This window comes from Chiloscyllium plagiosum, chromosome 19 (genome assembly GCF_004010195.1).
Source record: "Chiloscyllium plagiosum isolate BGI_BamShark_2017 chromosome 19, ASM401019v2, whole genome shotgun sequence".
Taxonomy (NCBI): domain Eukaryota; kingdom Metazoa; phylum Chordata; class Chondrichthyes; order Orectolobiformes; family Hemiscylliidae; genus Chiloscyllium; species Chiloscyllium plagiosum.
The window spans coordinates 54,812,079-54,838,988 of NC_057728.1; the positions used below are offsets into that span (position 1 = coordinate 54,812,079).

The window sequence follows — 26,910 nt, forward strand, 5'->3', positions numbered from 1 at the left end:
AGTTCTCTGTTCAGGGGTATGAATGAGCAAAAGACTACCGACTGTAGAGAAGGTCTCATTGTTGGAACAGGACACTCAGAAACCAATCAAACACAACCCCACCCAGTACAGCCCAATATAAAGACACACTCATATTTTTAGCAGGCAGGACCAAGCCAGTAATAAACAAAGAAAATTATCAAAAAGCTTTAAAAGGGTAACAAACCACAAACACTCAAATCACAAGCAGCATAAAGTTAACTTAAGAAATTAAATACAGTTGTTTCTCCTACAAACTACCTGCAGTGCTCACAGGGAACAGAAGGCAATAACATTCTTCAAACAGTTACTGCAGTGCCAAGAGTTGTGGATAGATCTAGTTAAAACCGTTTATGTGTTTTGTTCAGATCCAGCCTGAACAATTAGAATGAAGGTCTGTTGCTTCTATGGGATGGAACTGCTCTTTCAACAGCCCAGTCCCTGGAGACTGAGACCAGAAGACAAATTTATGAACTAATTCAACACATAAGACAATGCAAATTCTGGCTGAAGAAGGAACCATGATAAGAAGTGAATATGTGTGAACATCCTTTGATATGGATGGAGTCTTCAGTTAAGTAGCAAGACTAGAGATGTTGAAAACATTCTCCTTACTTAAGAGGAGGCTAGCAAGAGATTTAACAGAGGTGTTCAAAATGAATTTGGGTTTTAACAGAGTAAATAGGGAACGTTTCTAGCAGAAGGGCATTGATTAAGGAACAAGAGGAAATGAGGATTTTTAAAAACATATGTCACAAATTATGATGATGTGGATTACAGTTCACATCAGAATGGTCAATTCAAGAAGATTCAAGAGTAACTTCCAAGAAGGAATTGGAATTAAAGGCCAAATTCAGTTAATGTACAGTATAAGAAAGACTTGAAAGTGCAAAGTTTCCCATGGAGTGAGAGACTGGGATTGGACCTAATTCTTTCAAAGAGTTGCACAGATGGAATGCACCCAAATGGTCTCCCCCTGTATTCAATAATTCTATACAACTATAATCAGCCAGAATTTAGTTCTTGAAGTTTAAATTTGCAAAACATTTCTGTAGATGGTAATGATGCAATTATATTTTAATACTCACTCCAGATCAGTAACAGTGTAAATAAAACATTATGTTCAAGTGTATTTCTGAAGGAATACTATGCACAGCATAAAGCTTGATACTAAAGGGATAACACGAGGAGCCACATTCGAAAATCAGTGGCAAATGTTTCAGCAATCGGGCCACAGAATGACCAAATGCAAGGTCTTACACGGCTAATGTCAAGATGTTAATGATTTTCAAGCCAGCACTTCACATCAGCTTGCTCTCTGACTCTAACTCTGTGCGTATCCCATCAACTTCCCAGCAAGCTCTACTCAGCAACACAGTTTCCAGTGTCGGGACCTTCCCTTCCCTAATCTCCTTCACCTATCACTGCCCTCCTCACTTTTAAATGCCACCTATTTGACCATTTCTCTCAGCGGTGGGCAATCCGTTCTCTTAGATGCTAATTATCATTTTATGCATTTGCTTCAGAAACCTATTGAACAACATTTATCACATATAAATACAGCTTGTGACTTACAGAACAGATCAAGCCAATAATATACAAAACACACAGATGTAAGACAGGAATGATTCTATCAATACTGACTAACTCGGAGTTGGCAAAGATGTCCTTATAAGGGATTTGCCAATACTGCACTTGCTAATCTACGACTAGCACGCTTTAGAGAGACAGCAGAGTTAATATTGCAAGTACATTTTGCGCATGTTCTAACCTTAAGTCAGTCTCTATGTATTTACTTTACGTTTACAGAAACATTTCATAATAAAGCACACTTCCTGGCTGTAAATATTAAGTAACCTCAATTCTCCCACAGTACTAACACTTAGCAATCTGCTTTACAAGCACATCTAGTGAACTCAGAGAGGAGTTCTGGGCCAAGTGAATCCAGGGAATCTTCACTTCCAAACCCCAATCTTTCTACTCCTCTCTCTCGTCTGTATCAGCTAGACTTTGCCTGTATCTCAACAAATATTGAGGCTGTGAGCACTTTCACTCCCATCATCACGTCACACAAATGCGTGCCATGGTGTTACCCAGGCAACCAAAAACCACAGACAGTATGTTATCGCTCTGTGGGAAGAGACATTTTGGCGACGATTTGCCCTCTCGTTGTGGAAAACAACACGAAAGCCTAGTTGACCACACTCTAGCGATGTTTAGCCAGTAGCTTAGCGCTACAGCCACTGAAAGCCCAGATACAATGAGAGACTCACAAAAATAACTAAAGCAAAGTTCTGAACTGTTTTGTGTTGGGCTGAAGTTTATGACTCAGTTAGAAGGGTCCATGCGGCCATCACTTAATCTGAGCCAACCCCTCGATATAGGGGGACTTGGATGGGCTGGCACCAATCTGGTCTGACCAGAGTGAGGCTTCATGCTGCAGTGGCGTTCTCCGAGGGTAGAATGTGTTGTGCAGGTTGTAGCTCAAGATGCAGCTCAGGGATGCCATGTATATATCAGCGAAACGAGAGAGCCGTCGGGAGAAATAGGTGGGATTATGGTGGGTTCTAAAAATGCTCCCAAACTGGGGGTTAAAGATGGTCTTGGTCATTTCCCTGAAACATCAAAAAATAAATGAGTGACCAGTGTTAGCAACACAAAGGAACAGACTTCTTAATACAACTAGTGGGGAGATGGTGGTGTAGCGAAAATGTTTCCGGGTTCGTAACCCAGAAGAGCGCAGCAGGTCAGGCAGCATCCAAGGAACAGGAGAATCGACGTTTCGGGCATAAGCCCTTATGCCTGAAACGTCGATTCTCCTGCTCCTTGGATGCTGCCTGACCTCCTGCGCTTTTCCAGCAACACATTTTCAGCTCTGATCTCCAGCATCTGCAGTCCTCACTTTCTCCTCGTAACCCAGAAGCCCAGGTTAATGTAATCGGGAAATAGGTTCAAAGCCCATCATGGATTTTAAATACAATTAACAAAACCTGGAATTGAAAACTAGTCTCAGTGTGACCTCCAAATCAGGACTTGCTCCTAAGAGGAGGAGTGGCATTCTTACCTTAAACACTTAACTCTGCTCCAGGCACTAAATCGTGGCAGGGATCTGGTGGATTTATAGCACCCCGCACAAAACCAAGCCCCTCATCCCAGTTCCCAACAATATCCTGAAGTGGTATTGACAATTAACAAGTAATTCAGAGACAGAGGCTAATGCTGTGGAGACATGGGTTCAACAAACCAACTGGGGCAACTGGAGGAATTGAAAATCAATCAATAAATTTGTCACAGAATGCTGGCCTCAGTGATGGTGACCACGAAACTGCTATCCACAGATTAACCACACAGATGCATCCATATGGTTCAATATCATTCATCAGGGAAAGAAATTTGTCATCTTTACATGGTCTGCCCTACATGTAACTGCAGACCCACAACAATGTGGCTGACTCTAACTGCCCCCACGAATGGCCAGGGTAACTATACAGCTCAAAGACAATTTGGAATGGATAACAAATGGGTAACGTTCCAGAGAAGGATAAAAAGGAACAGGGATCATAGTAGAATACAAAATGCCTTCGAGCTGACAACATTTAGTGTAAAGGGAACATATCCCAACATGGTCCAACCTTCCTCTTTCTTCTTACTACTACCTCACCCATGTTCAAGTTCCATTCCAGAGAGCCGAGTGCAGAATCGAGGCAGACACTTGTGCTGGGAGTGTCGGTATTGAGGGACCGCTGCACTATTGGAAGTGCCACCTTTGGAACCAGCTGTTAAACTGAAGCTGTGCCTGCCCTCTCAGGTGGATGGAGAAGATCATGTGGCACCATTTCAAAGAGGTGCAGAGAATATAGCCTCAGAGGCCCATGGAGTCACATTGTCTGCAAGTGGCATCAGATTCAGAGCAGGGGAGGTGGAACTAATATTGGGAATGATATACAATTTCTTCTCCAAAACTAATTTAATCGATTTTAGCATACAGTGAGTCTACTAGAAAAGTAAGCGTGTGTAACTGTATTAGAGACACTTTATCTCATGCGTGAATGATGACTTTACATAATCATGTCTTTGGTGGTTATTACAACTCACCGTAACTCATTCCTCTCCTTGATCCATTCTTGTAGCACCATCCGTGACTCTGCATCTTCGTAAATCTAAAATAGTTTCATAAAGGAAGGATAAATGAACACCAAGTGAATCTTACACTTTTGACAATAATTAAAATTCCTTGGAAATGTCAGTTTTGATTAACTTGGACCAAAATGCAGCTATCATCTGAGGAACACAGTATTGATTACGTACAAAAACAGAAATTGCTGGAGAAACTCAGCAGGTCTGCCAACATCTGTGGGAAGAATCAGAGTTAACATTGCGAGTTCAGTGACTTTTCATCCAAACTCGATACTGGACTTTAAACGTTAACTCTGCTTTCTTCCCACAGATGCTGTCAGACCTGCTGAGTTTCTCCAGCAATTTCTGTTTTTGTTTCAGATCTCCAGAATCTGCAGTCTTTTTGTACATGATGAGTAAATAAAACAATGTTTTAAAGACATAGAGATGTACAGCACAAAAACAGACCGTTCAGTCCAACTTGACCATGCCGACCAGATATCCTAAATTAATCTACTCCAATTTGCCAGCATTTGGCCCATATCTTTCAACTGCTCCTAATCATGTACCGTGCACTTGCCTTTTAAAATGTTCTAATTGAATTAGAATCGCTCTGCTAGTATTTCAGTTTTCCCAGTTTGAGCAGTATCGCATTGTTTAAACAACAGAACAATCCCTGTGCAGAAATCAATATTTTAATAAGAAATAGGAAACAGTATTTGTTCTAGATTAAAGAACTATCATTAAGACCACTCTTTTTCAAAACTGATTTTCGGTTGAAATGGATTCTAAAGTTGAAGGGCTAAAACTTACATACACTTTAGATTTAATTTCCTGACCTTATTCCCCACAAACTGCACTTGCATCAGTTTGAGGGAATGAAACGGAATCTCAAACCTATAGAGTGGAGCACTCAAGCTCAAACATCCTATGATCTCTCTCTTAATAATTTCACCACACATCATCATAAGACTATAAGACATAGGAGTGGAAATAAGGCCATTCAGCCCATAGAGTCCACTCCACCATTCAATCATGGCCGATGGGCATTTCAACGCCACTTACCCGCACTCTCCCCGTATCCCTTGATTCCTTGCAAGAGTAAGAATTTATCAATCTCTGCCCTGAAGACATTTAACACGCTGGCCTCCACTGCACTCCATGGCAATGGATTCCACAGACCCACCAGACTCTGGGTGAAGAAATGGCTCATCATTTCCATTTTAAATTGACCCCCTCTAATTTCTAAGGCTGTGCCCACATGTCCTGGTATCCACATCTGACAGAAACAAATTCCCAGCCTTCACCTTTTCTAAACCTTGCATTATCTTGTAAGTTTCTATCAGATCTCCCTCAACCTTCTAAACTCTAGTGAATACAACCTCAGGATCTTGAGACGATCATCGTATGTTAGGCCTTCCATTCCAGGGATCATCCGTGTGAATCTCCACTGGGCATGCCGCAGTGCCAGTATGTCCTTCCTGAGGTGTGGGGCCCAAAATTAGACACCGTATTCTAAATGGGGCCTAACCAGAGTTTTATAAAGTCTGAGTAACACATCGTTGCTTATACATTCCAACCCTCTTGAGATAAATGACAACATTACACTTGCTTTCTTAACCACGGACTCAACCAGCAAGTCAACCTTTACAGAATCCTGGACTAGCGCTCCCAGATCCCTTTGTACTCTGGCTTTATGAATTTTCTTACCATTTAGAAAATATTCCATGTCTGTATTCTTTTTTTCCAAAGTGCAAGACCTCGCATTTGCTCATGTTGAATTTCATCAGCCATTTCTTGGACCACTCTCCTAAACTGTCTAAATCTTTCTGCAGCATCCCCACCTCCTCAGAACTACCTGCTTCTCCACCTAACTTTGTATCATCAGTGAACTTCGCCAGAATGGCCCCAGTCCCTTCATCCAGATCATTATTATATAAAGTGAACAGCTGCAGTCCCAACACTGAACCCTGTGGGACACCACCTGTCACTAGCTGTCATTCCGAAAAAGAACCATTTATCCCAACTCTCTGCCTTCTGTCAGACAGCCAATCCTTAATCCATGCCAGTAGCTCACCTCGAACACCTTGGGCCCTCACCTTACTCAGCAGCCTTCCGTGAGGCACCTTATCAAAGGTCTTTTGGAAGTCTAGGTAGATAACATCCACTGGGTTTCCCTGGTCTAACCTACTTGTTATCTCTTCAAAGAATTAAATCAGAACTTCTTAATTGTTTTATTAAGTCACAGGACATGGGTTTTCCTAGCAAGGTCCGTGTTTATTGCCCATCCCTAATTATTATTCAGATGGTGGTGGTGATCTGTCTTCTTGAATCACTGTACTTCATGTGGTGTTAGCAAGACGATTATAGAATATTGGCCCAGCAATTGTAAAAGATCATACAGCTCACAAGAAATAGAAGCAGAATTAGGCATTCAGCCCATCGAGTCTACTCTGCCATTCGATCATGACTGATACGTTTCTCAACCCCATCCTCCTGTCTTCTTTCAGTACCCTTGATCCCCTGGCCAGTGGAGAACCTATCCATCTCAATCTCAAATACACTCAATGACTTGGCCTCCACAATCCTCTGTAGCAATGAATTCTACAGAATAATCACTGCTGAAAATGTGTTGCTGGAAAAGCGCAGCAGGTCAGGCAGCATCCAAGGAGCAGGAGAATCGATGTTTCGGGCATGAGCCCTTCTTCATTCCTGCTGCGCTTTTCCAGCAACACATTTTCAGCTCTGATCTCCAGCATCTGCAGTCTTCACTTTCTCCTCCACAGAATAATCACCCTCTAGCTGAAGAAATTCCTCTTTATCTGCATTATAAAAGGTTGTCCCTTCACTCTGCAGCTGTGCCTTGGGTCCTAGACTCTACTACTCAGGGAAACATCTTCTCCATGTCCACTCTATTCAGGTCTCTCAGTAACCTGTAAGTTTCAATCAGATCTCCTCTCATCCTTCTAAACTCGGAGTACAAACCCAGACTCCTCAGCCACTCCTCATTTGACAAGCCTTTCGTCCCAGGGATCTGTCTTCAAAACCTCGTCTGAATCCCATCCAATGCCAGCACATCCTTCCTCAGACATGGGGCCCAAAACTGCTTTTCCAGCCTCAGCTGTACACCTCTGCTTACATCTCCTTGCCCTCTTAAAATGAATGCTAACATTACATTTGTCTTCCTAACGGCCAACTAAACCTGCACATTAAACCTTAAGAAAATCCTGAACTAGGACTCCCAAGTCGTTTTATGCTCCAGAATTTCGAAGCCTTTCCCTGTTCAGAAAATAGTGTACGTCTCTATTCTTCCTACCACAGTGCTTAATCTCACACTTTCCCACATTCATACAATCCCAGAATCCCTACAGTATGGAAATAGGCCATTCGGCACAACATCTCCACACCGACTCTCCGCTGACCATAGATCATAGGTTAGGAACCCCTACAGTGTGAAAGCAGGACATTCAGCCCAACGAGTCCACACCCACCCGCCGAAGAGTAACCCATCCAGACCCACCCCCTCTACCCTATTCGTGTAACCCAGCATTATCCATGGCTAATCCACCTAACTTGCACATCCCTGGGCAATTTAGCATGTCCAAACCACCAAACCTGAACATCTTTGGATTGTGGGAGGAAATTGGAGCACACAGGGAGAATGTTCAAATTCCACACTGACAGTTGCCAGAGGCTGGAATTGAACCTGCGTCCTTGGCACTGTGAGGCAGCAGTGTTAGGCAACTGAGCCATCATGCTGCCCCATTGTATTCCATCTGCCACTTCTTTGCTCACTTTCCAAATCCCTCTGTAACCTTCCCACCTCCTCAACACTGCCTGTCCATCTACCTATCTTTGTGTCATCTGTAAATTTAGCATCAATGCCCTCAGTTCCTTCATCCAGATTGTTAATGTGCAACATGTAAGTGTGATTCCAATACAGAACCTTGCAGAACTCCACTAGTCATTGGCTTCCATCCTGAGAAAAACCCCTTTATCCCTACTCTCTGGTTCAACCAAATCTCTATCCAAGCCAGCACCTTGCCCCTGACATCACAGGCTCTTATCTTATTTGGTAGGCGCCTGGGTGGCACCTTGTTAAAGGCCTTCTGGAAATCCAAATAGATCATGTCTACTGGCTTTCCTTTGTCTAACCTGTTTGTTACCTCCTCAAAGAATTCTAACAGATTTATCAGGCATGACTTCCTGTTGACAAAGCTGTGCTGACTCAGCCGAACTTTATCATGCGCTTCCAAGTAATCTGCAATCTCATCCTTAATAATGGACTCCAAAAGCTTACCAACAATTAAGGTCAGGCCTACCAGCCTACACTTTCCTATCTTCTGCCTCACTCCCTTCTTAAACAGAGGTATTACATTAGCCATTTTCCAGTCCTCTAGGACCCCTCCCTGACTCCAGTGATTCCTGAAAGATCACCACCAATGCCTACACACTTTCCTCAGCTATCTCCTTCAGAGTTCTGGAATGTAGCCCATCCGATCTGGGTGATTTATCCACCATCAGCCCTTTCAGCTTCCCCAGCATTTTCTCCTTAGTGATGGTCATTACACTCACCTCTGCCCCTGCCAGTCTTGAAATTCTGGTATGCTGTTGGTGTCTTCCACTGTGATGCAGTTTCAAGTAAGGATGGGGAGTGGCTTGGAGGGGTACGTGCAAGTGCGATGCTCCCATGAACCTTTGTTCTACGTATTAAGGGTAATGGGTCTTGAAGGAGATATCAAAGCAGCCCAGTGAACGTTGAAGGTTTTAAATGGCGTGCCAATGAAGTGGCTGCTTTGTCAAATTTCTTAAATTTTGTTGGAGCAATTATCCAGACGACTGCGGAGTATTCCATCACACTCCTGACCTGTGCCTTGTAGAGATGGATAGGCTTTGGGGAGACAGGAGTTGAGCTACTGACTAAAAAAACTCATGGCCTTTGATCCAGGCTTGCTACCACTATATTTATAGGACAGGCCCAGTTCAGTGTTTTTGTCCCCTAGGTTGTGACAGCAGGGGTGTTCAATGATGCAAAAGAAAGTTAGCTCTGATTGAAGAGCAGACATTGACTAATGGGCTGAAGAACCACTTTCTAGAATTGCTATCATTTAGAAGAGACCAGAGGTATGATTTTTAAACTTATAAAGGGTGTTCAAGTTTTCACATTCTGACAAAAGGATTGAAAGACATTCCTCTGAAGCAGAGATAGCTTTAGAAATATCAGGTTTCTCTTGACAGATGCTGGTATTTTGCTAGAGATGTACATGACAATAAGATTTGAAATTGACCAAGGAGAGCTGTTTCCATTAGCTGATGGTGCAGGCTTTAGGGATTTAAGGTTTTGGACAAGTTATGACTCTAAATGCTGGAGGAGTGAGAGGAAGAAAAGTTTTCACAGTGAATGATAATGGCTTAGAGCTCTTGGCCTGCGAGAGTAGTGGAAGCAGAGAATGTGGAATGATTTGAAAAAAGTAAATCTGGATAAGGACTTGAGAGAAATAAACTTTTCAACCTAAAGAGACAAAGTGGAAGAATGGGACTGATTGGATTGCTCCACAGAGGGCTAGCATGGCATCAATGGGATAAGTGGCCTCCTTCTCTGTTGTAACAGCTCTATCAAAAGGGACACACTTACCTGCATGCGTTCAAGCAGCCCAGTGAGACCCTGCAACCACACAACTACCCGATTGTACTGGTCTGTATTCATGGTTTTAATCTCTGATCGCAGCTCTGGAATAATTGCACCTGTTCTCCAGCCATGCTTCAAGGTCAGATCCTGAATTGACACAAAGCACATCGGTTTGTTACGCTTAACTAATTTACATTTACAGAAGTATAAACTAGATGCCTTTCTTCGGCTTTATTGCATTTTAGTCTTTTCCTAAAATTATTTCTGCAACAGTAAAAACCTGACAGAGAAAAACACTTTAAGAAGAAGCAAAAGCAATTTACAAAAATGGTTCTAGGAATGAGAAACTTCAGATCTGAGCATAGGTTGAAGAAGTTGGGATTGTTCTCCCTGGAGGGAAGAAGGCTGAGAGGAGATCTGATAGAGGTTTCCAAAATTATGAACGAGATGCACTGAAGAGGTAGGGAGAAGCTCGACAAAAGATAAAAAGATTTAAAAGTGATGTGCAAACAACGTTAGAGTGATATGTGAAAATAATGTGAGAAAAAGCATGTGGTTAAGGTATGGAATGCTCAGAAATGTGGTGGAGGCAGGTTCAATTCAAGAGGGTATCAGATGGTTGTTTGATTAGAAGCAATGCCCAGAGATATGGGGAAAAGGCAGGAGATTGGCTCTAGGTCGTAGAACTGATGCAGGCACAATGGACTGAATGGCCTCCTTCTGTGCCATAACTATTCGAAGGGTGCAGCACAGTGGCTCAGTGGTTAGCACTGCTGCCTCTCAGTGCCAGGGACCTGGGTTCAATTCCACTCTCAGGCGACTGCCTGCGTGGAGTTTCACATTCTCCTCATGTCTGTGTGGGTTTCCTCCGGGTGCTCCGGTTTCCTTCCACAGTCCAAAGATGTGCAGGTTAGGTGGATGGCCATGGGAAGTGCAGGGTTACAGGGATAGGGTAAATGGGTGCGTCTGGATGGGATGCTGTTCAGAGGGTCGGTGTGGACTCAATGGGTCGAATGGCCTGCTACCACACTGTAAGGATTCTACGATTCTGTGAAACGAGCTTGGAATATTCGATTTTGGGGGATCCACACATTTGTGGGTTCAGATAAAGCACAAGAGAGCAATGCAGAATCTCCACATACTTAACATTGATCATTTTATAAATTAAACATTCCAGCCTCTTTCTGTCCTTCCCGTTCTCCTACTAATGCCCAGCAGATTTTCTTCCCTAGAGGAAAATAGTGGACCAGAAGATTTTTATGGCAATCAACAATGGCTTCATGGACACCAGTAATTGAGCTTTTAATTCCAGATTTATTGATTGCATTTAGAATTTCACCATCTGTCACGGTGGGATTCGAACCTATGTCTCCAAAGAAATGGCCTGGGTCACTGGCTTACTAGTCTAGTGACAATACCATTACACCAGTGCTTCGTCACAGCACAAATTAAATGTTCCATTATATTTAATATAGTACAGGCTACTTGAATTTAGTTAATTTAATAGTGGCACCATTATACTTACAGCCAGATCACTGTAAATGTGATCCCCAAAATAAAGTACCTTCGAGCCAGTCCATCCAGTGAGCTTTAAAAATTCGTACAGGTTGCCCTGGGTGTAAACAAAGTTTGAGATTAAAATGCCATTCAGACTGAAGTCTAAAGCCTGCAGCTTACCTTTCCCAAAATAAATTTCTGGATGGTAAATAAACATTGATACAAGTGCAAACCCTAACTAAACAAGAACCAAGGAATAGGGAGATGTCCATTAACAGCAGGACTGATAATTGCATCAGTCCAAACTGTTAAGACAGAATCTCATAGGATGCCAGATTATAGTACAACAAGTTTATGTGAAATCAGAAGCTTTTCAGAGTGTGGCTCCTTCATCAAGGTCAAATGCCAGATTGTCCAATTTTCATGGGGCTCAGGAACTTAAAAGCTCGCAAAGTAATCAATAAGCTGTCAATGATTTTCGGTAAAAGGATCATTTAAAAGGATTTTTTAATTTCTTTACGTTTCTATATTTTCTTCCTAAGAACTTGTACTTAAGAATTGGTACCTAGGTATCTTTGTACTCAAGTTGGCACTGTCAGTGATGGCTAATAAACTTTTCACTCATTTGAGTATGTGACAATAAAGATAATTCAATTCAATTCATTTATTACTTCAGTGAAGAAGGGCTCATTCCATCCTAAGAAAAGTCTAAATTAATGTAGGAGGAATTTTTCTGTTTATTTTATATCTATCTACTTTGAACATAGTAATATGCAAAACAAGTGACAAATCAGAAAAAGATACACCATTCCATTAACTGCAAAGAATTATTATTTGTAAATCTCTATGAAATGAATTATGCGCTACATCACCGAAGTCACTTCATTCAAACAATAAGATCATTTAAATATTTTTACACATTACACTACCACCTTGCTGCATTGTTAATTTTGCTTAATTCAAATGATTGGATCATTACATTTAGTACAAAAACACTTCAAACAATCATGAAAAAAAAATTAAACATTTGTCCCTTGTGTCATTAAAATAATTTGACACGCCTTCTATTAAACAAATGTCCTGTTACGGCACAGGGTAAACCCTCCTGCTTAATTTAAAACCAGCAACACAGAAAAGAAAAGTAATCTGCAAAATTTCGAGTGGCCAAAAACTCTCTGAAGTAAAAATTAACAACTTTATTTCTTAAAGTATAACAGAGAATAATTAACTAACAACTACTTACAATTCCTATCGTTTACCTTCCCTTCTATAATACTTGTCCAATAAAACTCCCAATTAGGATTTACCAATACTCAAATTTTTAAAACCAGCCAGCGATCAAATCTTCTCTCTAACTTTGTCAGTAGAGTGCCTCTCCAGGTCAGTGTTGAGGCTTTTCTCTGTGCAAACATCTTCTCTAGACAGGTATCTCTGCTAGACAGAGTTCTGACTAGCAGTCTACAGTGTTGGTCTGGTGACAGTTCACCTCCCAAATGTTCAATTTTCCCCAGTCTTATACTCCAAAGCATCGAATTGTATCATTGACTTTTAAGATTGTCAATATACTCAATTCAAACTTGATTGGAATTTGGTATTTTCCGGGGTATAATTTAAACTGGTTGGCCTATTTTGAATATGTTTTGTCATTTCCTGGCAACTAGTTAACCTAGTAGCTGCAGCACACTTGGTGCTGTCACTGCTAATTTTAACTATCTTCAAGGTATAGGACACCCACATCTTCCTAACAGTACACGAAGGCTGCATGGAAACCACTAGTTATACTGTGGATTATGATATAGTTTATACAGTCATATACTTGACAGAATCCCCAGTGTACTGAGCTTTGAAATTAAGCTTAGTGGCCTTGTTGTCAATTTTAGTAGATGATCCAGAAATTTCAATTATTTGAGGGGCAAAAACAAAAGAATCATTCAGGTAATTTTTTTGTTGATAATAATTCTGATTTATCAACATTTAAATCGATCAGAGGAATTAGAATCATGTAAAAATGATCCTTATTATTCAGAGTCAGAGATATACAGCACAGAAGCAGACCCTTCAGTCCAACTCGTCCATGTCAACCAGATATCCTAAATAAATCTACAGGCCGTTCCGCTATAACACGCGTTTTGTTAACGCAAATTTGCTGTGTAGTGATTGACAAATTGGGGACACTTTTTAAAGTGCGAACTTTTAAAACATGTGTTGGTTGTAACACGATTACATTAGAAACAGTGCTTAAAGTGTTGCCAAAGCACAATTTTTCTATAATGTGGGGTTGCACAAGAACGCAACCATTGCGTTACAGAAGACCTAGCCGTAGTCCCATTTGGCAACATTTGGCCCATATCCCTCTAAACCCTTCCGATTCATCAACCCATCCAGATGCCTTTTAAATGTTATAATTGTACCAGCCTCCACCACTTCCTCTGGCAGCTCATTCCATACATGCATCACCTTCTGCATGAAAAAGTTGCCCCTTCGGTCTCTTTTACATCTTTCCCCTCTCATCTTAAACCCATGCCCTTTAGTTTTTGACTCCCCCACATCAGGGAAAAGACCTTGTCTATTTACTCTATCCACATCTTTCATGATTTTATAAACCTCTCTTAGGTCACCCCTCAGCCTCCGCGCTCCAGGGAAAACAGCCCCACTCTATTCAGCCTCTCCATATGGCTCAAACCCTACAACTGTGGCAACATCTTTGTAAATCTTTTCTGAACCCTTTCAAGTTTCACAACATCCTCCCTATAGCAGGGAGACCGGAATTGCACACAATATTCCAAAATAACATGAAATTAAGATTCTGCACAGTTAACAGTCAGACATAATGAAGGCATTTACCTGTTTGTAGATCTTGCCTTTCTCTAATTTGCTGATTTTGTCCCAATGCAATTTATCTCTCTGATTTGCTCTCCTGAATGGTCTACGGAAAAATCGGAGAACTTTAGAGGTAAGTTTTCAAACAGCACTAAAGATCAATTTTCACTCCCACTGAAAAACACGGCAATGAACCTGTTCCACTGAAATCCTACTGCACTGACCTTCGGTTATCGTTGAAGAAAGCTGGCTTCTCAGCCTGAACAATGATGATGTCAAATAGGTCTCGCCAATCTTTGCCGACCATGTACTGCATTCCTTTATCACTATCACAAGGGGAACACAACCATCAATAATATAACCACTGGGCTCATTTTAAATCACTGCCAGTGCATATTTCTCAAAAAACACATTTTGCTCTACCAAGGCATTTCAAAAAATTATTTTTTCATTCATCAGATGTGGGCATCACTGACCAAGACAGTATTTAATGCCCATTCCTAATTGCCCATGACCAGGTAACAGCAAGCTACCTTCTTGAACCAATGAAATTCATGCATTTCTATTCAGTCAGATTACCATCTTCACATGACATTAGAATCAGGAAAGTCACTTACACAAAACTGAAAGGGCTGTTTGTTATTAGGAAAAGTTTCTTGCCACTGTCAATCAATCTTCCCAAAACAGCACTGGTTTTCTCCTCATGAGATATGTATTTATCTGATTTGAAGGAAAGGTATTGGTAAGTTTTTTTTACACAGCAGTATACCAGACACTACATTTTAATTTCAGCAACACCTTAGAACACAACATGGTACACAAATCAAATCCAGGTAGATAAGCTAGAAGTGAGCTCTATTTTAACTGCAATAGGGTGACAAGCCAAAATGTGTTGGGCTTGTCTAAAATGACTTCCTTTCAGGCAGGAAGTGAGCTGTCTCTGAACACAAGTTCTATTTCACTCCATTGTAGGCAAACTGCACACCACATGGGAAGTCAAGCAGTTTTAACTTTCTGGGCTGATGTTGGGACCCCCTTTTATGCCCTCACAGCCCATAACAGGCATTCATCTCCCCACCTCCCAGCCCTATTCCTATCCTCCAGATCAACCATAAGACTTAGGAACAGAAATAAACCATTTGGCCCATCGAGTCTGCTCCATCATCCAGAGATCATGGCTGATCTGATAATCCTCAACTTCACTTTGCTGCCCTATCTACATAATCCTAGAATCCAAATGTGATTAAAAATCCATCTATCTCAGCCTTGAATGTACTTAATGGCCCAGGCTCGAAAGCGCACTGCAGTAAAGAATTCCACAGATTCACCACCCTCTGGGAGAACAAATTCCTCCTCATTTCTGCCTTAAAATGTATCCTTATTCTGAGATTATGTCTTCTGGTACTTGACACTTCATCCCTCAGGTGCTTTGAAAAGCTGCCTTCAATTGCAAACCCCATCTCTCCAACTCTCATTCCTTAACACACCCCACCCCCACTTCACTGTGACCTTGCACTCAGGAGTCACTCTGGGATCCTCAGCGTTGGGCACAGCCATTGACTCAGCAGCATCTCCCAGTGGTAGGGCTTTTCACCATCTGATTGGTTGGCAGCTCTCCAAGGCAAGATTTCTCCCAAGAAAGGAGTGGCAGGCTCTCAGTAAAGAAATTAATGTCCATTTCCCAGCATTAAATTGCTGGGAGGACACTGTTGGGTGTGCGTGTGTCTGTGTGCGTGTTTGCGTGTGTCCCTGTGTGTGAGTGTGTGTCTCTGTGCCTGTGTGTGTGTGTGTGCTGGGAACCACAGCCCATTATCATGGTGTAAGAAACAAACTCAATGAAATTATACGAGACGACCAAAGCTGGAAACAAGACAATTTATTTTACGATCTTGCAAGAAAGGACCCCAATTGCAGAAAGCAATTGAAGTGATGATTATTCAAACTACTACACAGTTATACTTCTGAGCTGCGTGAGGTCACCTCTCCCGACTCCTGCATTACCCAATCTCTCTTAGTATTTTGCCTCTGCCCATCTATGCTCCACGCCCATTGCCCCCTTCCCCAGGTTAGCAACCTTCCTCTCTAAGTGCTGACACACACATTATTTTGTCGACAGTACATCAAGATCTGGTTAACATTTTGTATCAATTCTGCTGGTACATTCCATCCTCGGACATTTCATTAACTTGTATCATTTTGTATAGCCCAAGCATTTCGGTTATCTCAGCTTTTTGCTGAAAACATAATTTTTAAAAAGAACTTATTTGCTATAATAATTACACTCTACAGTTAATATTTAATTAACCACAATTATACACTGAAAAGTAGAGATACTCTTCCCTAAATACCTGCAGGGTTAATAGTTCTCTTGCTGTACCCCTTTTCTGTATGTTTTCCCTATATCTGCAAAAACAACGCTTTTCCCCATTTCTAACAATAGTTTCCCAAGAAATTGAGAGTACCCCAGGACTAAATTTAGTTTCAGTGTTATTCATTCCACTGATTCCTGACACACTGAGAAAACATGAAAGATATGCTCAATGGAGGGAGATAGTGGTGTAATGATTTTGTCGCTGATCTAATAATCAAGAGATCCAGTCTGATGTCCCAGGAACAAAAGGTTCAAACCCCAATATGGCAAATTCAATGAATAAAAATCGGGAATTAAAAGCCAGTTTCAGTAATGATGACCATGAAACTATCATCAATTCTCATCAAAACCCAGCCATGTGGGCTTTGGCCTATTAAAGTACATTAGTGAACCTAAGGAAGGAAATCTGCCATCCTTACCCAGTCTGGCTTACATGTGACTCCAGATCCACAGGAATGTGACTGACTCATAACTGCCCTCTGAAATGGCATCACAAGCCACTTATTTCCAAAACAAATTGGGAAATCAATGTTTGACTGACCACATCCCATGACAGATAAAAGAAAAAGAAGAGAATTTAGAGGAAACGCTGTAAGTAAGCTCTTGATCAATTGTTTCTACTTTTAACTTGTACTCCAGAATATTGCTGCCAATCTTTGATGCAACATTAAAAACGTTAGAAGAGGGAAGTAAGAAATATTGCTTTAAAGAAAGAAAGAAAGAAAGAAACAAGTATTGAATTGGTCAATATCAAAGAGGAAACTGCAATTTCAGATAGGCACAGAATAATGAGAGCGCACGGGGAAAGAGAGAGAAAGGCTGGCAGCCTGTAGGTGAATCAGAAGCTATTTTGGCCATTTAAAAATAGCTCTCTTTTCAGTTAACCTAGATTCCATTTTCTTCATTTACTCCTGCACTTTATATAAAACAGAGTCAAAATTGTCTAATAGACAAAGCTATCCACTAGCCTACTAAAACAACCACCAACTTGCATTTCCATTGTCCATTGAACATTATAAAATGTTCCCTGAGACACCTCATTGAGATATTATTAAACAAAACTTGACACATAAGGGGATGTTAGGGCAAATGGCTAAAAGCACAGAAACATGTCTTCAGTGATTAACAAAAAGCATGGAAAGGCTTGGACAGAGTATTTTAGTGCCAAGATCTTAGCGACTGAAAGCACAGCTGCCAATGATGATGTGATGGAAATCAGGGATCACGTAACACTGAGTCCATCTCAATTCCTCTTTGTGCGATAAACAACTTAAATGGAAAATAAAATAATGGGGAGAGTTTGAACTTTTTAGGTGGTTTCTGATGCAATCACAAAGTATTATAATTTAAAGTTGTTCTGGGTACATGAACATCATTAGCCTTGGTCCATTCGCAAATGCCTTTGAGAAGGTGAGTGGTGAGCTACCTCCTTGAACCACTACATTCTATTGGACTTATCTCAAGTGGTTTGATAAAATGGAGTGGCCTACTCATCCATTCAAAAAGGTTGTGGGTCAGGAGTCATGTGGAGGACAGACCAAATAAGATAAACAAGCTGGGTTTTAATAATCCAGCAATCAAAGTAGCTGTAATCCATAGTTACATACCCTATATAGTATAAAATTAGAATAGATTTATATTAAATTTATTAGAGTCATAGAGGTGTACAGCACGGAAACAGACCCTTCGGTCCAACCTGTCCATGCCGACCAGATATCCCAACCCAATCTAGTTTTATCCTATCCATGCCCCTCATAATTTTGTAAACCTCAAAAAGGTCACCCCTCAGCCTCCGACGATCCAGGGAAAACAGCCCCAGCCTGTTTAGCCTCTCCCTGTAGCTCAGATCCATCAACCCTGGCAACATCCTTGTAAATCTTTTTTGAACCCTTAGCTGAATTTAAACTCCCCTCCAGTTTCCGTGGTGGAATTTGAACTTCCATCATTTGAGTATCAGTCTAGACCTCTGTTACCAGTCCAACATCATTACTGCTATGCCACCATACCCATCGTGAAAAATCTACCATGAGTTGTGCAACGCAATTGCTGATATACATACCAATATCTTGTTCAACTGCTCCATACAATATTCCTTTAACGTGGACATCTCGGATTACCTCCTGTCAATGATGAATTGAGAAGAATGTGAACTTTCACCCCGGTTGCTGCTAAATGTTGAATTTCAAGATCAGATTTATCAGTCATTCCTTTTGCTTCACAATTAGTTATGGGCCAACATTTCATTCTGGAACCCCAACCGAGCCAATTTTGATGAACAGCCATCAGAAACCTGATCTCTCAATCTCTGCACCTCAACGCACCCATTGAAATATCAGCCAAACCTCTCACCTGGCAAACCACTTCAACAGTCTGGAGGTCAACTGGCTCAAGGTGTTCATAGTCTCCTAGGAAGGCGAGCAAGGATATCACACTGGGAATAAAAAAAAACTCTCGTATCTTACCTTAACATCCTTGTAAAGATAAACTGGCTCAAAGTCGATGTTCTGCTTGATAAAATAGTCATTGACACAGGAAAGCAGAGTCAGCTCTGGCAGTGAAAATATGTCCATGAATTGTTTCATTGTGAAGCCATGAGAACTCTAATTAAAGAAATGCAATGAAAATCATTGGATGGCATGAAAAGCACAAAACAGCTTTTAAAATATTCACCACTTTAAAAAAAATGCCCAAATTTGCAATTTAACAGCAAAGCCATGTATAAAGTTAAATCAAACAAAACCAGAGAAGTACTGGGATTCAGTGCAAACACTCAACTCTGCACCTGAACAGGTGGGGCTTTATTTCAAAGTTTTCACATGACATAAAACCCAAAAATGTATATAAACAGCAAGGAGTTTAGCAACAATCTTCAGAAGGATAGGAACAGGCTGCTGGAGTAGGGAGAGACAGAGGATAAAATATAATGTCAAGAAGTGCTTGTTTTGGAAGGAAGGTAATAAGGAAAGCAAAATGATTGAATTTTAAATAAGGAGTGAGAGTAGAAAGACCTGTGGCAGTGGGGAATTCAACTACATCTGATATACTTATAAAGACCAGGATGCTATAAGTGGCAGTATCACAAGATTATTAATCCAAAGACAGCTGTAATGTTCTGGAAATCTGGGCACAAGTCTTGGAGAGGGTGGATGCTAGGAAATTGTTTCCGTTAGGCGAGAAGACTAGGAGCCGTGGACACAGCCTTAGAATTAGAGGGGCTAAATTCAGAACAGAAATGCGGAGACATTTCTTCAGCCAGAGAGTGGCGGTCCTGTGGAATTCATTGCCGCAGAGTGCAGTGGAAGGTGGGATGCTAAATGTTCAAGGCAGAGATTTATAAATTCTTTATTACACAGGAATTAAGGGCTACGGGGAGAATGCGGGTAAGTGGAGTTGAAATGCCCATCAGCCATGATCGAATGGCTGAGTGGACTCGATGGGCCGAATGGCCTTACTTCCGCTCCTATGTCTTATAGTCTTAAGTCCTGCCTTGGCAACTGATGAAATTTGATTTAAATGAAAATATGGAATTAAGAGTCTAGTGATGACCATGAAAGCATTGCTGAGTGTTAGGAAAAACACATCTGATTCACTAATGTCCTTTAGGGAAATGAATTGCAGTCTTTACTTGGTCCAACTTAATTGTGACTCCAGACCTACAGCAACATTGACACTTAATTGCCCTCTGGGCAATTAGCAATGGGCAATAATGCCTCTCTGTTGACATTTAACAATCAACACATTGGCTGGCCTAATCAGTGATGCCACATCCTGTGAATGAATTTTTTAAAAATGAGAAGTGCACAAAAACATGGATGTTATGCCAAATATTTGTGTCTCCAGTAGGGCTTCAGCTTGAGATCTCATCCGAACTGAGCAGATTCAGGCGAGGTTTACTTGAGATGTTCAAAATTACAAAGGGTTTAAATAGGAGAAGTTGCTTTCACTGGCAGACAAGTCAGCAGTGAACGAAACTTTAACACTAATGCCAAAATAAATTGAGGGAAGAGGAATTTTTTTTTTTAAATATACAAGCACTGTAAAAGTAGATTGAATCTCAATTTTCAAAAAGCAACTGGGCATTAGTAATAAAGTAGAGCCACAGGGAAACAGCAGGGATTGGAAAATTAACTGGATAACTATTACAAAGTGTCTGCACAGGCACAGTGGGCAGACTGGACTCCTGTCCTGTTTGATTCTAAAGGAATAGATCACACTAGATCTCAACTGTTCCAAAATGTGTTGACAGGAAATCAAGGGTGCAAATTTAAGTTAACAAAGTTCAGCCTAAAATGATGTTTTGCAAGTTAATTAAAAAAAACAGTAGCTCCTGCGATGCCCATCTGTCACAGAAAACCTCAGGCACAGTAACAGACACCAGATGTTTCTGCTCCAAGGCACAAACACAACCACAGAGGAGGTGCAGGCAGATATCTTTCATTGTACAAGTTCAGGTAATGCAGCCTGCCCCAGCAGTCACATAGGGAACAGGCTGACATCAAAATATTTCAATACATTCACCTTGCCATAGAAATCACTCATGTGCTCCAGAGGAACATGGGTCCCTTCATACATTTCGATGATTTGTTCGTCTGGAACTGGACTGAGTCCCCTGTGGTTAAAAACAAAAGATCTCAGCTTTAATTCGAGGATGCTTGTTTGGTGGAGACGACAGGAAGGGGGAAGTGGGTTCCATTAGGATCATAGGGACAGAAGGAGGCCATGTAACCCATTACATCTGATCAGCTATTCAACAAAATTATAGCTGATCTGTGACCGAGTGCCACATGCTCCATATCCCTCGATAGGTGTTGACAACAAACACATATCACTTTCAGATCTGAAATTACAACAGAAACTGACAGGGGTTTTTCCCAAAGGTTTGGCTCAAATATTTGGACAATGCCCCCTAGTCCTCAGGCTGGATTGTTACCATTCACAAAATGGCATATGATTAAGAAACCCTAACATCATCTACACTCCCCAGCAATGGAGATGGGTGCAGCTACTGATCACCAGCCACTTGCTGTTTAAAGGTACTAGCAGTCATTTGAAAGACGGGCTATTCATATAGATTTCCTTCCAAGCCACACACCATCCTGACATCCTGAGCTACAATCACCGTTCCAGGATTTAAACCCCTTTGGGTTCAATTCTCTCGATGCAGAGGTCAGAATCCCATTTGCCTTTCAGCACCTGTTCACAATGTAATCTACCCCAGGATTAAAGGTCTCCTTGGGCTCTCAATCCTGCTCACACCAACCAGACTAATACTGGGCAGGTTCCACAATCAGCCTGCGATTGGCTCAAAATCAGGTGACTGGTAATGGAAAGATCCCCTTTCCGTACAGAACAAGCTTGAGAGCAAAGTAACTACTGGTAGTTTTTCTTTCCCTGTGAGGGAATGCAGGGTTTAAAATCCTGCAAACTCTTTTATAACAGATCAGGAGCAGCACAGACTATCCCAGATCAGCAGAGATTCAGTGCTCAGTTCAATATCAGAGCATTACATTAAAATAAAGTATTACCTGTAGCCTCATGATGGCAAATATTGCATTGGCACATTGTATTCAGATAATTCTAACAGCGTGTGGTGAAAGAAGGGAAAGGAGGTGGAAAAAGTAGTAAGGTGGCAGAGTGAAACGAACACATTTGCCTCGTTATAGCGTTTCCAAGTGTTCTACAGCCAAACCTCGATCACCTCTCAGTCAGTCCTTCTGGATCAAGATAACTGGCTTCCATTCCAGACACAACTAACAAGTGCAATGCACAGTCTGCAGACTCCGCCACATGTGGGGCAGTTGTCATTGAAGACTCGGGTGGTCAAGATTTGTGTTCCCTCTCAGACTCCAACTCTGCGTGTTACTAATGAAATCCCTTGATAAGCTTGGTGCCTTCTGAATCAACCTTCGCCATTTTGGGTACTCATAAGTCAAAGTCCAGTGAATCCCAGATGTTTGATCTCTTCAGTGATGTTTCAAGAACACCCTTATTGTGCATTGCACTGGGAATCTCCTGCAGCTACCAACAGCCATTGCTTCGGGAGTGTGGTGTCAGGCACACAAACTCACGCCCCACAAGCAGTCGAGCTGGTTTTCAGCGATTAGGACCTTAATAATGGGCAAATTGGATTGGATGGGGATGCTGCTGTTGGACCATCTTTCTTACCATCGAACTTGGAGGAACTTGCAAGTGGCTGGCACTTCTCAAGACTCTAAGGCCATGCAATATGGGAGCAAAATTAGGCGATTTGGCCCATCAATCATGTCGGATATAATCAGGGTTTTGAGGTGCTTCTTGTAGGTTGTCCCAATTTCCAAAACGTGCAAGAGTGCAGGAATCACTATGGTCAGTAAGTCAGAACGTCAGTCTTAGGCTTGAGATCCCGATCCTCAAATACTTTTTTCCTCAGTTGGCGGAAGACTGAGCTGGCACATTGGAGGTGACGATGAGTTTTGTCCAAAATGCACTTTCAAAATGAAGTCACTGTTGTATTTTAGTAAAATGTGGGAGATAATTTAACATAGCTAGATGTATACCTGCTGTCCACTGGCTCTTGTTTCAATATGACTGAAGGAACTTTAACACCCATCTCAAAGAAGTCACCTCTGTCTATCAGTGCTCCCTGTGTGCTGATCTGAAATGTCAGTTTGGATATGATCAAGTTTCTGACATATAACAGGAACACATGGCCTTCTGACAGAGATGTGAGAATGATGTTAATGGTATGCTAATTATATCGTTAAGACTCAGCGGTGAAGGATATTGTTCAATTGAGTAATTGGAGCACTTGGAAAGAGAGACTGCTGGGACATTGACAGCTCAGAAGTGAACATATATAATTCTTCATTCTGCAGATAAACTCTTTATCAAATAAAATGTCTGGTTTCATTCTTTACCACCAAGTTTGGGATTGAGATTACAAATGCTACCATTTAGCTAAGGCTGATAGAGTTAAACAGATTGAGACACCTCACTTCAGAGTGGGATTTCCTGGTATTATTTTAAGAAAAGTTTAAATGGCAAACATGGATCTAATTGTTTACCTCAGCATCTAGAACATCCAAGTTTGGGCTGACAAGTGACAGCCAACATTGATGCTGCTGGTACCTGGTTCCAAACTTCTTCAGAAAGGCCCCTGGAATTTTACCACGGAAAAGAGATTTCTACCCTCGACTTTTGGGGTTTACCAAGGCTTAATCAGCCCAGAAAAATTAACACATCTAACATTAAATAAATCCATTAGTTGCTGTAATCTATGAAATGTAACTTGAAATTTAATGTTAAGAATTCCAAAGTGTGCTGGGTCACTGCAAGATTACATTTAACCCAGAAATTAGACTGGGGAAACGATTAACACTTACACCATGAAATTCTTCAAGGAAAAAAGGTATTACTTACAAACCATGTGAATAAGGTTGACTTACCTTAGCCAGTTTGAGACAGAGGGAGACAGAAAACAATTTGAGAAGTGATAATACCTGTATGTGGTTCCCAGTTGAATGTAGTGAAAGGCATCAATCTTCATCACTATTCCCTTAACACAAAATGGGAAAGAAAAATTGTCATTCAAAAATATACGGTGATTCCCTGAAAAAAATTTAATGCCAAATACTTTTAAAACATGTTTAGATATTCGTAGCCTAAGCTTTCAGAGAGGTCAGTTTGCAATTGCTAACAACATCAAGAATTAAGATGTGGGGTAATGGAAACAATTTTTAAAAAAATCATCTTTGGGATATAAGTATCACTGGCAAGATTAGCGATTATAATTATATCCTGAGTTGCCCTTGTAAAGATGGTGAACAGTCTCCGGAGCACATCTCCAGACAGTGTGGTGAAGGGATTCCTGCAGTGTGGTTAGTTAGGGAGCTTCAGGAGCTATCTAACAAACATGTAAGAATGGGTGATCATATGGGAGAGTTGGTTGGCTTAGAGTTGTAAGAGGTAGACAATCAGAAGGCTGGAAGAACACATCAAGCCAGGCAGCATCAGGAAGTTGAGAAGTCAACGTTTAAGGTGTAACCCTTCTTCAAACATTGACTTCGGCACCTTCTGATGTTGCCTGGCTTCCTGTGTTCTTCCAGCCTCCATCCTGCTTGTCTACCTTGGATTCCAGCATCTGCAGTTTTTTTTTGTCTCAAGTTGTAAGAGAGCTGGAAAGTTGCTAGATGTTCCCATGCATCTCTCATCCTTGGTCCTTCTCTGTAGGAAGAAATACGGTTTTGTTGTTAAGATTGTGGCCTGAAGGAAATACACGTATTTCAAATCCAGTTTCTGATCAAACATCGCTGTGATGTCGAAGTTTTGGGCTCACCCACAAGGGGAACCATTCTTTCCACGTTTCACCTTGTCAAGACCATTCAGAATCTTTGATCAAGTCACCCTTGACTCTGCGAAACTCCAGTGGAAACAAGCCCAATCTGACCAACCTTTCCTCATAAGACAACCTACTCATTCCAGATGTTAATATAATAAACCAAAAATAAGAAACTTAAATAAGAAAACCAAAATTACATGCTGTGAGCTGTAGTATCACCAATGCCCTGTATAATTGAAGCCTTACTCTTACTTGCTTTTATGCTTAATTTCTCTTGTAGAAAAACATTGCATCCCATTAGCCTTCTCAATTAATATGCAGGTGCAGCATGTAACTTTTTGAAACTTGCACACTAGAACACTAAATTCCCTCTGCATCTTCGAATTCTGTAGTTATTCTCTACTTAAGGGATATTCTGCTTTTTTAATCTTCCGGCCAAAGAGAACAACTTCACACTTTCTGACATTATATTCTAAGTGCCAGATTCTTGTCCACTCACTCAACCAATTCATACCCATCTGCAACGTTCTTAAGTCCTCGTCAGAACATACTTTCATGCCAATGTCAGTGTCATTTGACCCAACTGTTGCAGCATTCAAGAATATCTTAGCAGTTCTTCTACCTAAGTTCACATCCCATCCTATAATTGTATCTTGTTACACTTAGAGACCAAAAAATCCATCAACTTCAGTCAACGATGGAGTATCCACAGCTCTCTGGGGAGAAGAATTCCCATAATTTACAACATTCATAGCAAAGAATACCCTTTATCTCAGTACAAAATACCTGACCCCTTGGGAAGGCTCCCAGCGTAAGCCCTCTCAACATCCACCTTGTCAAGATCACAAATATTTTTATTTGTTATTTCAGTTACCGGTCATCTGGCTGGTCAATTACTTTCTGGAACGATTGGGTAAGGAATGAGAAGTGCCTCATGATTGGTTTAACTGCACCAACATGTTCACTGGCAAGGTCACTAATTTGGCAGCATCTTCCAAGCCCGTGACCTCTGCCACCCAGAAGGACAAGAACAGTGAATTCATGAGATTACCACCTCCTACAAGTTCCCCTCCAAGCCACACACCATCCTGACTTGGAACAATATTCCGGTTCTTTCACTGGGTCAAAATCCTGGAATTAACTACACAGGGACTGCAGCAGTTCAAAAAGGAGGCTCATTGCACCTTCTCAAGAGAATAGACAATTAAAGCCAGCCCAACCCGCCACACCAATGACTTTTTTTCCGCAAAATGAGCATCTGGCAGTGGGCTGGGAGGACTAAGAACCGGAAATCATAGAATCATGGTATCCCTACAGTGTGGAAACAGGCCATTCAGCCCAACAACACTAACCCTCTGAAGAGTAACCCACCCATACCCATTCCCCTACTCTATTATGCTACAGTTCCCCTGACTAACGCACCTAACTACACATCCCTGAACACTATGGGCAATTTAGCATGGCCAATTCGCCTAACCTGCACATCTTGGACTGTGGGAGGAAACCAGAGCACCCAGAGAGAACGTGCCAACTCCACAAAGACAGTTGCCAGAGGCTGGAATTGAACCTGGGTCGCTAGCGCTATGAGGCAGCACTGCTAACTACTGAGCCACTGTGCCACCCATTGATAGACCACAGTGCAACACACAGGCAAAAAAAGAACATCTGAAATCACAGAAGACTAAAGAAAGAAAATCATAAAATTAAACAGATATAGTAAAGAGCTCATTCTTTACATCTCTCTTCTGCTTCTGAAACTACAATCATTGATAGCTGCTTTTCAATTATTTGTTGCCAAGTTATGTTTATGTTAACAGAAGTGAAGATTATTTCCTCTGTTCTCCTGAACAATATGACTGAAAAGAAGTTCTGGGATTTACATATTAATGAACTGAAACCTGCAGCCCAATCTAAAAGATGAAATACTTAACAGCAATCTAGGTTTGTTCAATATATCATTTCAGTTGCATGACCCTGTAATCTTTTGCTATAAATTCGGTGTCTTTTGATCCTCTCCACAGCTACCTGATGAAGGATCGTCGCTCCGAAAGCTAGTGCTTCCAAATAAACCTGCTGGACTATAACCTGGTGTTGTGTGATTTTTAACTTTGTCCACCCCAGTCCAACACCGGCTCCTCCACA

The 26,910-nt window shown here is 41.3% G+C and overlaps 1 protein-coding gene across 1 annotated transcript in view; it reads right to left on the reverse strand.

Moving 5' to 3' along the window:
- Positions 1-1,052: 1,052 nt before the first annotated feature.
- The window catches only part of nt5dc3 (5'-nucleotidase domain containing 3), a 34,670-nt gene continuing 8,812 nt past the window's right edge, over positions 1,053-26,910 (reverse strand). The window contains exons 4-14 of the mRNA XM_043709930.1: positions 23,930-23,985; positions 20,970-21,060; positions 18,914-19,051; positions 18,511-18,571; positions 14,698-14,800; positions 14,305-14,406; positions 14,105-14,186; positions 11,289-11,375; positions 9,770-9,910; positions 4,114-4,178; positions 1,053-2,633 (exon numbers count right to left, since the gene is read on the reverse strand). Coding sequence (XP_043565865.1) covers positions 2,372-2,633; positions 4,114-4,178; positions 9,770-9,910; positions 11,289-11,375; positions 14,105-14,186; positions 14,305-14,406; positions 14,698-14,800; positions 18,511-18,571; positions 18,914-19,051; positions 20,970-21,060; positions 23,930-23,985 — 1,188 coding nt within the window. The 3' untranslated portion in view covers positions 1,053-2,371. The remainder of the gene's footprint in view (positions 2,634-4,113; positions 4,179-9,769; positions 9,911-11,288; positions 11,376-14,104; positions 14,187-14,304; positions 14,407-14,697; positions 14,801-18,510; positions 18,572-18,913; positions 19,052-20,969; positions 21,061-23,929; positions 23,986-26,910) is intronic.